Source organism: Capra hircus, chromosome 23 (assembly GCF_001704415.2).
Source record: "Capra hircus breed San Clemente chromosome 23, ASM170441v1, whole genome shotgun sequence".
NCBI lineage: Eukaryota > Metazoa > Chordata > Mammalia > Artiodactyla > Bovidae > Capra > Capra hircus.
The window spans coordinates 45,471,125-45,485,193 of NC_030830.1; the positions used below are offsets into that span (position 1 = coordinate 45,471,125).

At 42.7% G+C, this 14,069-nt stretch overlaps 1 protein-coding gene and 2 pseudogenes across 3 annotated transcripts in view; all 3 read left to right on the forward strand.

The window, feature by feature from the left end:
* BEND6 (BEN domain containing 6) overlaps window positions 1-14,069 on the forward strand; it is a 61,239-nt gene that overhangs the window by 19,469 nt on the left and 27,701 nt on the right. For all 3 annotated transcript variants that reach the window (XM_018038690.1, XM_013973936.2, XM_005696184.2), the window contains exon 3: window positions 7,300-7,477. In XM_018038690.1, the coding sequence (XP_017894179.1) occupies window positions 7,300-7,477 (178 nt within the window). The remainder of the gene's footprint in view (window positions 1-7,299; window positions 7,478-14,069) is intronic.
* On the forward strand, window positions 12-1,574 carry LOC108633326 (annotated as a pseudogene).
* Window positions 1,885-2,313, forward strand: LOC102177014 (annotated as a pseudogene).

The window sequence follows — 14,069 nt, forward strand, 5'->3', positions numbered from 1 at the left end:
CTGCTGGGGGTCCACCGAGACTCCACAATTCCTTTCTCAATTTACTGCTGCATTTCCCCGTCTTGTCTCAATTTATTCTTCCCTTTAATTCTTTATTCAACTGAAGGAATAAAATTTCATGTTATCTTTTTGTTATTGAACAAGCTGAATTAGAAACATACTCAAAAGACATCTTACGTACTTCTATTGAAGTGTGGCCAATTATGCATTGTTCAAACTTTCCTTGATATCCTGGTATATTAAAGATTAGCAAACCATCAAAAATGTATTTTTCTTCCCCAAACCACTGGAGAAATTGGAACACGTCTTCTAAAATTTACTGGCTGTGTTTCTTTTTTGACGCTGTTTGTAGTCAGGGCCCCTTTCTTGTTTGAATTCATTCATTTGCTCCTTTCTGATCTGAGTTCCCTACTCGTATTCTCCTCCTACACTTTCGACAAACTATCCATGTGTTTATTCTGTGCCTTTTTGTGTGTCTTTGTAATGCATGAAGTGTTTATGTGCATATATTTTTAATTTTTCTTTGGTTTAGAATATTTTTTAGTCCCTGGGAATGGTGTCTAGAGGCATCGAGAATGGTCCGGCATGTGGCACATGTCCGTCCTAGGCTGCCCTACAGCACAGCCTCTAACAAAGCTAGACTGACTTGAACCCCTGGCAATAGAATTGTTTACCTTTAAACCCAGAAGTTTGGGGAAGTACCAAAATCCACGTGTGGAATGTACCCAGGCTGACTTTGAGAAGTTGGCTCTGTGAGACCAAAAGATCCTACGAGGTTTTCTGAAATGAAATATCTCAGCTGGGCATATGGTGGGTCTGTGTCTGCCAAGTGTGTCCGTGACTGGATTACACATTCTTTCCTTATAGAGGGACAGAAAATCCTTGTAAAAGTGTTGGAGGCACAAGCACAGAGTCAGGAACCTAAATTTAAAATGAAGCCTTTTTCACCAGAAATTAATGAAATACTGTTAATCAACTATACTCCAATATAAAATTTTAGATTTTTAAAATAAAATAAAAATTAAATGAAGCACCTTTGGGTAATTAAAAAATCAAAAGGCTAAGAATTATATAGTGTATATATAGTGTATAGTATATATATATAATGTATAGTATGATCATTATATATATATCATATTTTATTTATATATATATATATAGTGTGTGTGTGTGTGTGTGTGTGCCTGTAAAGCATCTCCTACCCATCCTGTTCCCCACCCCCCAGCCCCCATCTCAGAGAACCGCATGTTTGGCTTTCTTGTTTATCATCCCAGTGTTTCTTGGTTAAAATAGAGCAAACTGAATGTAGATATTCTTATCCCCTCTTCTGCACAAAGAGTAACTTACTAGATAGGCTGCTTTGTACTTTGCTTTTTTTATTTAGCATATTTTGCAGATCTTTCTATTAGTGCATAAAGGACTTTCTCTTCTGCACATCAGCACCCCCTGGGCGTATGTACCCTTTTTTGCTTATCCAGGCCCCTAGCATGGATATGGCTTGTTTCCAGTCTTCTTCTTTCTACAAATCACGCTGTACTGTACATTATGGCTCCATCATCTTGCTCATCACTTAGTAGTATGCTGGTATCATAATATACACCTCAATCTGTTTCTGATTTTTCAATCAGTGCTGCTTTTAACTTCTGTCTATACTGCTATTATACATGATTCATTGTGTCTAACAAAGCATAGCATTCATTATTTCACATGTGCTTTCCTCCAGTGATGAAGACTTAGATTTCCTCCGGCATCTTAGTACTACAAACAATGACAAAGTAAATGGCCATATACATGTCCTTTTAAGAAACAGCGTGAGAACGTCTCTGGGATAATTGCTTTCATATGACAATGAAATTACTTTCCAGAAGGTGTGCGTTGGTCCGCATGCCCAGCAGCAGCGCCTTGGGGTTCCGTGTTTGTGCTTCCCTGCTATGGAAGGGGCTGGTGGGCATCGGCCTCTTTGCCCTAGCCCATGCGGCCTTTTCCACTGCACAGCCTCGTTCTTATAGGCGATTAACAGAAAAGGAAGGTGAATCACTGCCAATAGATATAATTCTTCAGACACTTCGGGCCTTTGCAGTTACCTGTTATGGTATAGTTCATAGTGCAGGGGAGTTTAAAGACATGGATGCCACTTCAAAACCAAAAAATAAGACATTTGACACACTAAGGAATCACTCATCATTTTATATATTTAATCATCGTGGTCAAGTACTGTTCCGGCCTTCGGATACAATAAATTCTTCAAATCAAGATGCATTGTCCTCTAACACATCATTGAAGTTATGAAAACTTGAATCACTGTGTCGTTAAGATTTTTACAAATTATAATAACAGGACAGGACACAAAGCCGGAATATTGGAGTTTGGGATACAAAACACTCCCCCATCAGTATTTATATTGATCGCTTAGACCTAATTAAAAAAGTCTGTGACCCTTATTTGTACACCGTTAATCAAGTCATTAATGCAGTATAAGTTATCTGTGAAATGAGTCTTTGATCTTTCAAAGACAGAATTCTTTTTTCATTTAAAACAAATTCACATTTTTTGTAAAAGTCACTGTTTTGAGCACATTTCTTTGAAAAACGTTGATGGTTTTGTAATTATTTATTTTCTTAGATTCCTTTTGCACTGCAGTTTTTAGGATCCTTTTGGAAATAGTGTGACTACTGCATTTTGCAGTGTGAATGGTAGTAAATGGTCTTAAGTTCTTAACAACAAATGGATTTCTCTAAAGAGACCAAAATGGTGACTTACCAGTTTTTCTTATGCCCCCTAAAAAGGGGCTCTGCTTCAGCAGATACTTGCCGGTGTTTAATTTATCTGTGACTTCTCACCCTACCCCACACCCATATACCCGCTAACATCAGCTGTCTTGTTTCATCACTTCTCCGGGGTTCAGTGTGCAGTGAGCAAGTTTTGTGTCAGAAGTTCCCTGTCACAACAAATAGACTTAACAAACTCACCTTCCGTAAAGCTACCTGCGTTCTCTTCATGTATCTGTAAAAAGATGTCCCTAATTGATTACGTAGTGTGAGAATAGTTGAAGATGGACCAGAAAGACCATCCGTGAATTAATTATCCTGCCTGTGCAGAAGAACAGTGATCACTGAAGAAAACTGATCGGTTGTTACTAGCCAGCTTAACTTATTCAAAGCCTCTGTTATTTTATTGCATACTAAACTAGTGAATTAGTTGGAGAAGGCGATGGCACCCCACTCCAGTACTCTTGCCTGGAAAATCCCATGGACGGAGGAGCCTGGTAGGCTGCAGTCCATGGGGTCGCTAAGAGTCGGACACGACTGAGCGTCTTCCCTTTCACTTTTCACTTTCATGCATTGGAGAAGGAACTGGCAACCCACTCCAGTGTTCTTGCCTGGAGAATCCCAGGGATGGGGGAGCCTGATGGGCTGCTGTCTCTGGGGTTGCACAGAGTCGGACACGACGGAAGGGACTTAGCAGCAGTAGCAGCCAACACACAGCATTTATGTCCTTATTGCATATATTTGGTAATTGAGGGGAGAAAAAGATCTCTTGTTCCAATTTGCTAGGGCGGTATGGGGGTCCAGAGGTTCCTTGAGGATAAAACAGTTCACCTGCTCTAGCAGGCCAGTGTTATGGTTTCTTTTGCAATTTGTGTCTCTCAAACACTTTAACAGCTGATCAAACTCTTTCTATTTCGTTTCCTTGCAAGTAACTACTGCCACACATCTTATTTGGTCCTAAATAAGCCTGAAAACTCTCCTCTTTTATTATGGCCGCCCAGCCTCTTTTCTCTCCAACTTTTGGCAGTGAGTTAATTCCCATGTGAAACTAAAGCCTTGAGGGTAACGCTCTGAAGCCAAGGTTTACTTTCGGGATGGATTTCAGTGTCTGGCAGGGAGAACTTAAACAGAAGCTCTTGAGAAAGCCTTGAGGTCACAGGCTTACCTCCTGCACTTTAGATATAGACATCATTTTTTTTTTCAAGCCTTGAAGATTTAACACTGGACTCAGTTTAGATCGCTTGCTGCATTCTCAGTGTTAATGGATGAAGAAAGTCTTCCGTTTCTGCAAACCAGCTAGCACCGACAGGAGGTCACTGATGCACACAGACATTCTCTTTCCAGGCTCAACAAGCACATGGTCTGCCTCCCAAGGCATTGCAGGTGACCGTGTATCAACTGTGTCATCACTGAGGCCTAACAAGAGTCAATGACCTTCCAGCACGTTATACCTGTGCTCTTTTTGCTCACAGCCTGACCTCTCAGTTGTTGAAACATATGTCACTTTTGGGGTATCCGGCTTCTAGTTTATAGCATCTACATTAGGATGCATGTCGCAAAAGCTGTAACAAAGAGCCAAACGTCACAGCGATGTATAAAGATAGTTTATTTCCCTTTCGCACAACAGGAAGCAGAGCCCTGGTTGCTATGGCAGCTCCACAATGTTGAGGATCCCTCTTATCTTCTCTATCTACCTTCCTGAACACACAGCCTTGGCCTCTGGGTCAAGGTGGCGGCTTCAGCACCTACCCTCACGCCTCTCTCTTTGCCAGTAGAAAAGGAGAATTGAGGCAGGAAAAAACATGCCCGTTGCTCCTAAGGTCATGACCCAGTGGTGGTACACATGGTTTCTGCTCCTGTTGATTGGTGGAAGCTGAGTCACAAAGCCACACTGAGATGCCCAGGAGTCTGGGAAATGTAATCTAGCTGACACCCACCTGCTGAGCTAAAACCCTACAGTAACATTTAGAGGAGCGGGAGAGGAAAGGCCTGGAGACAGCCTGCAGGCTCCGTCACTGCCCCTACCTCTCCTGAGTTTTTGCACTTTCTGCTGGGTTTCTTCACATATTCTGCAGGGATTCCTGTTCTCTTCTTGTTGATTGGTACGTATACCTTATCTGTTGTAGGTTTTAGATACCTTCTCTAGATCTATCATAGAGAAGGCAATGGCACCCCACTCCAGTACTCTTGCCTGGAAAATCCCATGGACGGAGGAGCCTGGTGGGCTAAAATCCATGGGGTCGCGAAGAGTCAGACACGACTGAGGGACTTCACTTTCACTTTTCATTTTCATGCATTGGAGAGGAAATGGCAACCCACTCCAGAGTTCTTGCCTGGAGAATCCCAGGGATGGAGGAGCCTGGTGGGCTGCCCTCTATGGGTCTCACAGAGTCCGACACAATTGAAGCAGCTTAGCAGCAGCAGCAGCTAAATCTATTGTCTATTAACTTTGTCTTCCAATGATGTTTACAAATGGATTCGCTTTAGCTTGATTTTATTTCTCTCTTGTATGAAATTGCTGCAAGAACTAGATCATGTATTCTGCTTTTTTTCCAATTGCTCTGCATAGAATTATGACCTCAATAGGCATCCTTCAGTTTTTTCAAAAATATTTCATTTCTATTTAACCAAATCTATCACCTTTTAATTTAAAATTTATGTATCTACTGTGTATACATTAACTACTTGCCCACATAGGACAATAGTCACTTTCATTACCAGTATATATATATATATATATAATATATGTCACATACATATATGGAATAATGAAATATATACACATATATAGATTTGTATATTTGTAAAATAAGGAGTGAGGTTAAATGTATACATTACCAATCATACAAAAACAAAATTGTATTTCCTATAACTGATCCTACCTGGCTTTCAATTCTCCTTCCCTGCTTGACAAGGAAGTGGGGGGATGGGAAATTTGAACTTGTCCATTGACAGTGAATTACAGTTAGAGTCTTCCGGGGTTCAAAAGTCCCTTTGAGATATTGGTATGATTTAAGTCTCAGTGAGACTAGACTCTCCCCCTCCTCCGCTTCCTGTTTTTTTCTAAGAAATGATTCAAGTTTTGAGGAGTCTTCTACGTCACGCAGCGTCTGCGGAGGGGCGGCTGCTCTTCCGCCCGGGCTCGAGTCTTCTTTGCGGTTCCTGGGTGTCCGTACTGTGACTGCTGAGGCACAGGGGTCCCTCCAGCCCCCCGGGGGGCCTGTTGGCACTGTCTACTGATGTTTGCCGTGCTGGAACCCACTGCCATCTTCTGTAAGGTTCTGCCACTGTAGCCTCTCTGTCCCCCTGTTTCCCCAGCACGTACCCAGTTCCTGACCGGGACACAGGGACCATTCGGATTCTCCAGCTGCTTTGCCTGATCTCCGAGGGGTCTGGACACTGTCTCTGGTTCACCTGGCCACACACCCCTTTTGGCCATTTCTGATCTGGGGCCCAGAAGGGCACTGTGTCGCCCTGATGGTGCTGGACAGGGAGCCCATTTGAGGCATTTATGGGGCGCTGAAAAGCCTGGAGCCGGCTCTGCTGTCTAGACTGCCTTCATTCATCTGGATGTTTCTGGCATCTACCCTGACCCTGGTGATCCACCTCCATTCCCACAAAGGTCAGGGCAGGAAGAGCAGACACGAATGTTTCTGTCTTTCTTGTCCCTAATCCCTCTTGCTCCTCAACCCGGCCCCAGGACATCTCTCCCCCTCCTGTTCAGCAGGAGCTTTCTTGATGCCACGCCTTTATCTCTCTCTCTACATAAAATGTATTGTAGTGTGGCTGATTGACAGTGCTGTGTCAGTTTCAGGTGTACACGTGCCTCTATCTCTTCTCCTTTGAAGTTTATTTTTATAAACATACTCCAGGCTTCTAGGTTTGGACCTTTATAAATTCTATTCTGTTGTAATTTCCCAGATTTAGATTTATATAAATATAAAGATAAGCTTTATAATTTGAGAAAATTTTTCTCTTTCTCTACACAGCCTAGGTTTTACAGCTCAAGTGTACACATTGCAGACTGTTGTCCTGCTGTCCTCAAAATATATCTTTTAAACTAAAAGGTAAACATGAGTGCTTTGTTCTGGGTAAATCTCTCTCCTTTCTCTGGTGGAATAAACTCCCAAATTGGCACCATGGCTTAGTCTCAACAGAGAGGCTGAGGATGAGACAATGGGAGAAAAATGGAGGATGTGGATGAGTTATGAAGATCTGAATAGCACTCTGGTTGTTTCTGCTCTTTTATTCTATTTTTCTACTTTGTGTTTTTCACTGACATTAAGCTGAAAGTCAGAATCCTGATGACTGTTTTGAGAAAGACGTGTGTGTGAAGCTTTGATGTCCTCCCCTACTCTGAGCTCCCCTGCATGGTGGAGGACCAGGCTGAGGCTAGATCGCTTGCAAGGACCCAGCTCCCTCCTGGGAGAGCAGGAGCCTGTAGGTCTGATTAAGTCCCAGCAGCATCCAGAACACAGGATAAACCACAAAGCTGCCTTGATGCTTTTGTTGTGCCTGCCTTGTATTTTAGAGAGACCCATATTCGGGAAATGCCTTTCTGCCTGGTGAAAGCTCCAGTGAGGATGAAGAGCCTCTAGCAGAACTGTCAAAGGAGGAATTGTGCACAAAAATAAAAAGGCTGAAACAAAAACTAACAAACATCCGGAAAGAAAACAGCCGCCTTCGACAGTCTTTGGTCATGCTGCAAGGTAAACCTGGAGAAAATTGACATTTTTAGATAAAAAGAAAAATACCTGATGAATGGAAAGTATTTAAATCAGTTGTTAAGAATGAAAAAATCAGTGCCTTAGAGAAAAACTTAAAAACTACATTTTAAGAAAATCTGATTATGCAATTTAACATGAATACACTCTATCAAATCCTCAGTTTATTGCTTAGAAAATTTTAGATTATTCCTAAAAAATACCAAATGTTGTATTCATTTAACAATGTACAACAAATATTTACTGAGCATTTAATATAGGCCTAGACAGAAAAGATCAGTTAGACAAGAGATAGATTAATGTGTTCACGATGTACTTATCTCGTTCCCCTCTGCTAATGAAGCGCTAGAAAACGGGGCCTGTGGTGATCTCTTATAGAATCACTGGAATTAAAGATTCCATATATTAAATTTCAGATTTAGAATTGGGAGGAGTGAAAAATAATCCCATTCTATTGAAGACTTACAAAGGAGAAAGAGAGGCCCAAGAAAATTAAAACTCCCCTGGTATAATGCCTTTTGGCAGAACCTATCAACATATTATGTTTAAGTGTTTATTTTTTTAGTTATGTTTCCCATTTGTAGTTCAGCATCAGGCACTATTTTTACAGCTGAATTATATTCTGTGTTGGAAAGCATTCTTTCCAACATAAAACAGTAAACACATAGTGTATTTTGAAAATACATCCCTCTGGCTGCTGTGTACAGAATAAGGGCAAGGAGCACAGAAAGGAAAGTGGGGAGAACCACTCTGAAAGGTGTTCCAGACCTCATACTAGCAGGATGGCAGCCTCGCACAGGGCTGTGGCCATGGAAATAAAGAAGACGATCGTGCAGCATTCTGGGAGACAGAAATGGCAGGAGGCAGAATAATGTCGTGAGCTAGATCGACACAGTGGGATGGCTCAGATGCCTTCCTGCAGTTATTGGTTAAGTTGAAGGCTTCTTAGTTTTAAGTAGAAACAGGGAGATGTGAATGGAAATAAGATATTTATTCCACCAACAAGCTATTCTCTCTTTATTTTTTACATCTTAAATATTGCATTTTTATAACTGATGGTTTTTCCTGGTGAGATTTTTGCAGTTTTCCTTTTTATAAGGATGTCAGTCATTTTGGATTAAGGCCTACCTCATTTTAACTTGATTACATCTGTAAGACCCTGTTTCCAAATAGGGTCACACTCTGAGATTTTGGAGGTTAGACTTCAGCATCTCTTTTTGGGGGATACACAGTTCAGTCCACAATATTCCATATTGCTGACCCCAAAGGTCATTTCTGAAGGGGCCCATTAAGTGCCTGCTACTTTTGACGCCTTGGCATCCTCTCCTCCCTTGGCTTCGAGGACACCTGTTTCCTCATGTGCTGCTGAGCTTTCCACCCTGGTCTGTGTGTCTGCCTCATTTCATCATTTGACCCTCCAAATATCTAAGGATGCCCAGGCTCAGCCCTTGGACTCCTTTCTTTGCTGTCTGCGTGCAATCCGCAGGGGCTCATGTCCGATTCTATGGTGTTAAATTCAACAGTAACTGATTCTCAGACGTACCTCTGGCCTGGACTTCCCCCTTTAGCTCCCGACTCTGTCTGGCTGTATTTGCATGACTGGCAGGTATCTCAGGCCCGCCTGTCCCGTCCGTGTGCCCAGCCGTCCCCTCCACCTGCTCGGTATTTCCTTCTTCCTTGTCTTGGTTAAGGCTAACTGCGTGGTGAAAGTTTCTCAAGTCAAAAATCACGATGCTATCTTGTAGTGCTTTGACATCCTACACTCAGTCTCTTGGCAAATCCTACCAACTTCCCCTTCAGAATATCTCTGGTTTAGACTAGTCCAGATCACCAGCATCTCTCCCCCGGCTATCACGGCGGCTTTCTCCCTGGTCTTGCCCTTTAGCTCATGCTCCTGTGCAGTCCCCTCTCAATACGCAGCAGTTACAACCCTGCTCCTTGGAGGCCAGCTCATGCCGTTCCTCCCTGAAAACTCTTTGGTGCATGTCCACCTCACAGGGGGAAGAACCAAGGTCAGTTTTATGACCTAGAGTCCTTACATGACCCAGGCACCTCCCTGCCACCTACCTTTCTAGCCTTGTTTTCTATTCTCTCCCCCTCCTTCTTTGTGATTCAACCCACCCTGGACCGCTGGTTTTCCCTCTGAATACATCAGAGGTGATCTGACTTCAGGGTCTCTGCACCAACTTTCTCCTTGGCCTGGGATGTTACTCCCCCAGATATCCATGTGGTTTGTACCCCCACATACTTCAAGACTTCACTCTAAATTCATTTTTGCCCTGACTTACTCTCTCCATTTAAACTATCAGCCCCTCTTCCCTCACAACACTTTTTATCCCCCTCCCTTGCTTTGTCTCCTCTCTGGTATTTGCAACCCTAAACCCTCTATTCCGCATTTAATGTTGTCCGCCCCTCGCGTGTGCACACACTCGAATGTACTCCTGGAAACCAAGGTGAGATTGGCTATTGGCTGGGCTTCAGGCAAAGAGGAAGAGCCAGGGACTGCCAGCTGCCACTGCAGCGTTCATGCATGCGTGTCTTCATTCAGCCGGTATTTATAAAGTCCTCTATATATCAGGCACTGCTGTAGGTGCCTAGGGAAACCCAGTGAACAAAATAGCAAAAGATCCCTGCTCTCGTGAAACTCCCATTCCAGTGAGGCAAGCAATCAAGATCATGAAAGATGGTGATTAAATAAATTACATACTATGTTAGCTAGTGGAAAAAGCTATGGGAAAAAAATAGGTGGTCAAGGAGGGTGGGGATTTGAGAGAGAGCGAGCGTGTTTGTTTTAAATGTGGGTCATAGTAGGCCTCCTTGTGAATCTACAGCTGGGAAGTAGGACGATATCAAAAAGTTGAAATTTCATGTATAATCCAAGTAAGAAAGGGATCTGAGAGAAGAGTGCATGGTGGTTAGTCATCTTTTGCTCAGCAGTATTCTTTGAACTAAGAATCAGTTTTTCTGTCCATAAAGCCTACTAAGAAATATGGCAGAACATATATGCCATTCTAGACGTTCAGGATGGCAGATGTGTGGGCTCTGTGTGCACATGTTAAACATTTGAAACAGATCTTGTGAACCACAACTAACCAGCACAATAAGATAGAGAAGGAAAGAAGTGATATCTCTTCTGTACAGAATGCTATTAAATTGTTACTATGTGTAAAGGGTGAATATATACCCAGGAAAAATAATGCCTTAGCTGAAAACTCAACTCTATTAACTAAAGAGATGTCAGTAAAGAAGGAAAACTCAATTAAGTTTTGCCGAGGTTCATTAAATATAGCAGAAAGCTGTCGAAGTTTCAGACATAGGCAAAGTAAAACCAATGGATCACTGAAGTAGTAATCATTAAAAGTTTATTGTGCTCACATCAAAAAGACAGTTTGCTAATCAGGAGCACTCAAATCAGAATATGGAATGAGGCTCAGGGGTATACTTTTATAAAGCAGCTTGTATAGTGAGAAAGCAGTGACTGTTTACACGTCTTTATAATATTGGTTATAATATTAGAATTGTTTTTAATGGCAGGGAATTGGTCAGTGGTTGCCTGATATCAACCTTGGGAAGAAGTTCAAGTTTTGCTTATGATTTTTCAGAGATGAAAACAAGAAATGGCCCAGGACAAGTTAAGTCTTGCAAAACAAGCTAAATTAAGCCTTGTTTGTGTGATTAACTGGTTTTGTCTGCTTGGGGAATTTTCAAGGCTGGTCTCCCTTTGTTTCTGATTTTTAACAAAGCTTTAGTTAAATGTGTGAATCTCCCTGTTTTCTTGAAATCCTATGAAAAAGAAACTTAAAATGCATAAAACCACAAGGACCAAGAAAACTCAAAAGGAGACCACAGCAGATAAAAGATGCCGATAGAATTTGAGAAGCTGAGAGCAGATGGATGAGTGGTAACTGAGTCCATCTGGAGAAATCTGAAAGCTCGGTGTCTGTGATGCAGGGGGGGAGGTACAGGCAGGGGACGGAGGAAGAGGAAGTCAAAGGAAATAAGCCACATCACAGCTGAGAAACACAGAAGGCTTAGAATTGTGCTTGAGAAAGGGATTATGTTAGTTCTGATAGTGTGAAAACTGGAGGAGTCATTGAAAAACTTCCTCAAAACCCTTTAGGACCCAAAGTCTCACATTTCTCCTGTGCAGCTGGCAACTTCCACCCTTCCCGCAGCAAAGGACGGGTGTGCTCTCTTAGGAGAGGCTGATCCAAAGCCATGAACTCAGGGACACTGGGCACAGTTGAGGGAAGGGGTGTGATCATTGGGGGAACTCCCCTAACATGTAATGCGGAGATGGAAACAAAGGGGGAAAGTGAGGTCACAGGAAACAGAGAAAATGCTGGGAGCAGAGGGAGGCTCCGTGAAACGGGTGGTTTAAGGAAGGAACAGTGAAAGACATCAATAAAATGTCTGGAAGTGAAAGTTAAGAAAGTCTTATAGATATCGCAACAAGGAGACGAAGAAAAGGGAAATAAAAGAGATTAGGAAAAACAGAGAATGAGTCCAGGAGGTCAAACATCCAAAGAAAAGAGGTCCTGATAGAGAGGAGACAGAAAAGGGAGAAATTATCTTAAAAACAAATACAGTACACTTCTAGAACTGAAAGACATAAAATTCTAGACTAAAAGATGCCACCAAAAGCAAAAAGGCTTATTTAAGGCACAATAACGTGAAGTTTCAGAACACTAGGAAGGGAAGATCCAGAAGCTTTCAGAGGGAGCAAGCGTGTTACCTGCTAAGGCATGGGGGTCAGATGTTGTTGGACTTTTCACCAGCAACACTGGAAGTTCCAAGGCAATTGAGCAATGCCTTTAACATTCTGAGGAGAAATGATTTAAACCTAGACCTCTATACCCAGTGAAACCATCAACCAAGTGTGAGGACAGAATAATGATACTGCCACACTTAAAACGGCTCAGTGTTCTTCCTGCGCTTCCTTTTTCAAAAATTAAGGGAGGGTGTGTTCCTCTAAATGAGACAGTGAATCTAGAAAGTCCATCTGAAAATGGTGGTCCAGTTCAGGAGAGGGACAGAGAGCAGCCCCAGACTAATAGTGAGGGGACACTCCAGGGGAACAGCTCCACAGTGGGCTGGAAGCAGCTGGTTCAGAGGTGGAGGGGGTTCCAGGAGAGAGATGACTGGAGTTGAAAGTCAGTAAACAATTGTATGAATCTGAAAAAAAAGAGTAGTTGGTTATGCTTATTCTTATTATTAAAGACTGTAATGGCAATGACCAGAGAAACAGGTAAATGAATTAGAAATTCTCCCTCTAAAGCACTAGGTAATCCAGAGTGGCAGCAGTAGGGCTGCTGCTGCTGAGTCGCTTCAGTCGTGTCCGACTCTGGGAGACCCCAGAGACGGCAGCCCACCAGGCTCCCCCGTCCCTGGGGTTCTCCAGGCAAGAACACTGGAGTGAGTTGCCATTTCCTTCTCCAATGCATGAAAGTGAAAAGTGAAAAGGAAGTCGCTCAGTCGTGTCCGACTCTTAGTGACTCCATGGACTGCAGCCTACCAGGCTCCTCCATCCATGGGATTTTCCAGGCAAGAGTACTGGAGTGGGGGGCCATTGCCTTCTCCCAGCAGTAGGGCAGAGGACTCCTATTTTTCATTATAAGCCTATTGTATTTAAAAAATAAATGCTAGTACATAATACGTACCCCAAATCTATCAGTAGTTTTCTTAAAGATCAGAAACGGCTGGTTATATCCCTAAAAAATAAAAAGAATCGACACATATTGATTACAAATGGCTATAAAATATCTACTAGTTACCCTAACAAGAAATGTGCTGGCTTCCTGGTGGCTCAGTGGTAAAGAGCCCGCCTGCCAATGCAGGTGATGCAGGAGACACAGGCACAGTTTCAGTCCCTGGGTTGGGAAGATGAAGATCCCCTGGAGGAGGAAATGGCAACCTGCTCCAGGATTCTTGCCTGGGAAATCCCGTGGACAGAGGAGCCTGGAGGGCTACAGTCCATAGGGTCACAAAGAGTCAGACACAGCTAGCAACTGGGCACAGAATGTGTAGGATCTATGATGGGAAATTAAAACCTCAACAGAGAAATACACAAATCTGCACTTCCCTGATGGCCCAGTGGTTAAGAAGCCTCCTGCTAATGCAGTGGACGCAGGTTCGATCCCTGGACTAGGAAGATCCCGCATACCTCGGGACAACAAGGCTGGTGCGCCACAGTTAACGAGCCTGCAGTCCAGAACCTATGCTCCGCAACAAGAGAAGCCTTCACACCACAGCTGGAGAGGAGCTCCCGCCCTCCACAACTAGAGAAAGCCCGCATGCAGCAACAAAGACTCAGTGTGGTCACAGATAAACAAACAAAAAAAAAATACAAAATCTGAATCGAAAGACCTCAAATTCATAGATGAGAAGATGCCAGTTCAATGGCATCCCAGTCAAAATGGAATAGAATCCCAGTCAAAGTGTCAATAATTGCTTTGTTTTGGGTTTTTATCTTTGGGATAATTTGACAATAATTATTCTAAAGTTAACCTGAAAGGATTAATAGGCAAAACCAAGTAAGAATATTCTGAAAAAGAATCTGAGGGCATACTGTCAACAT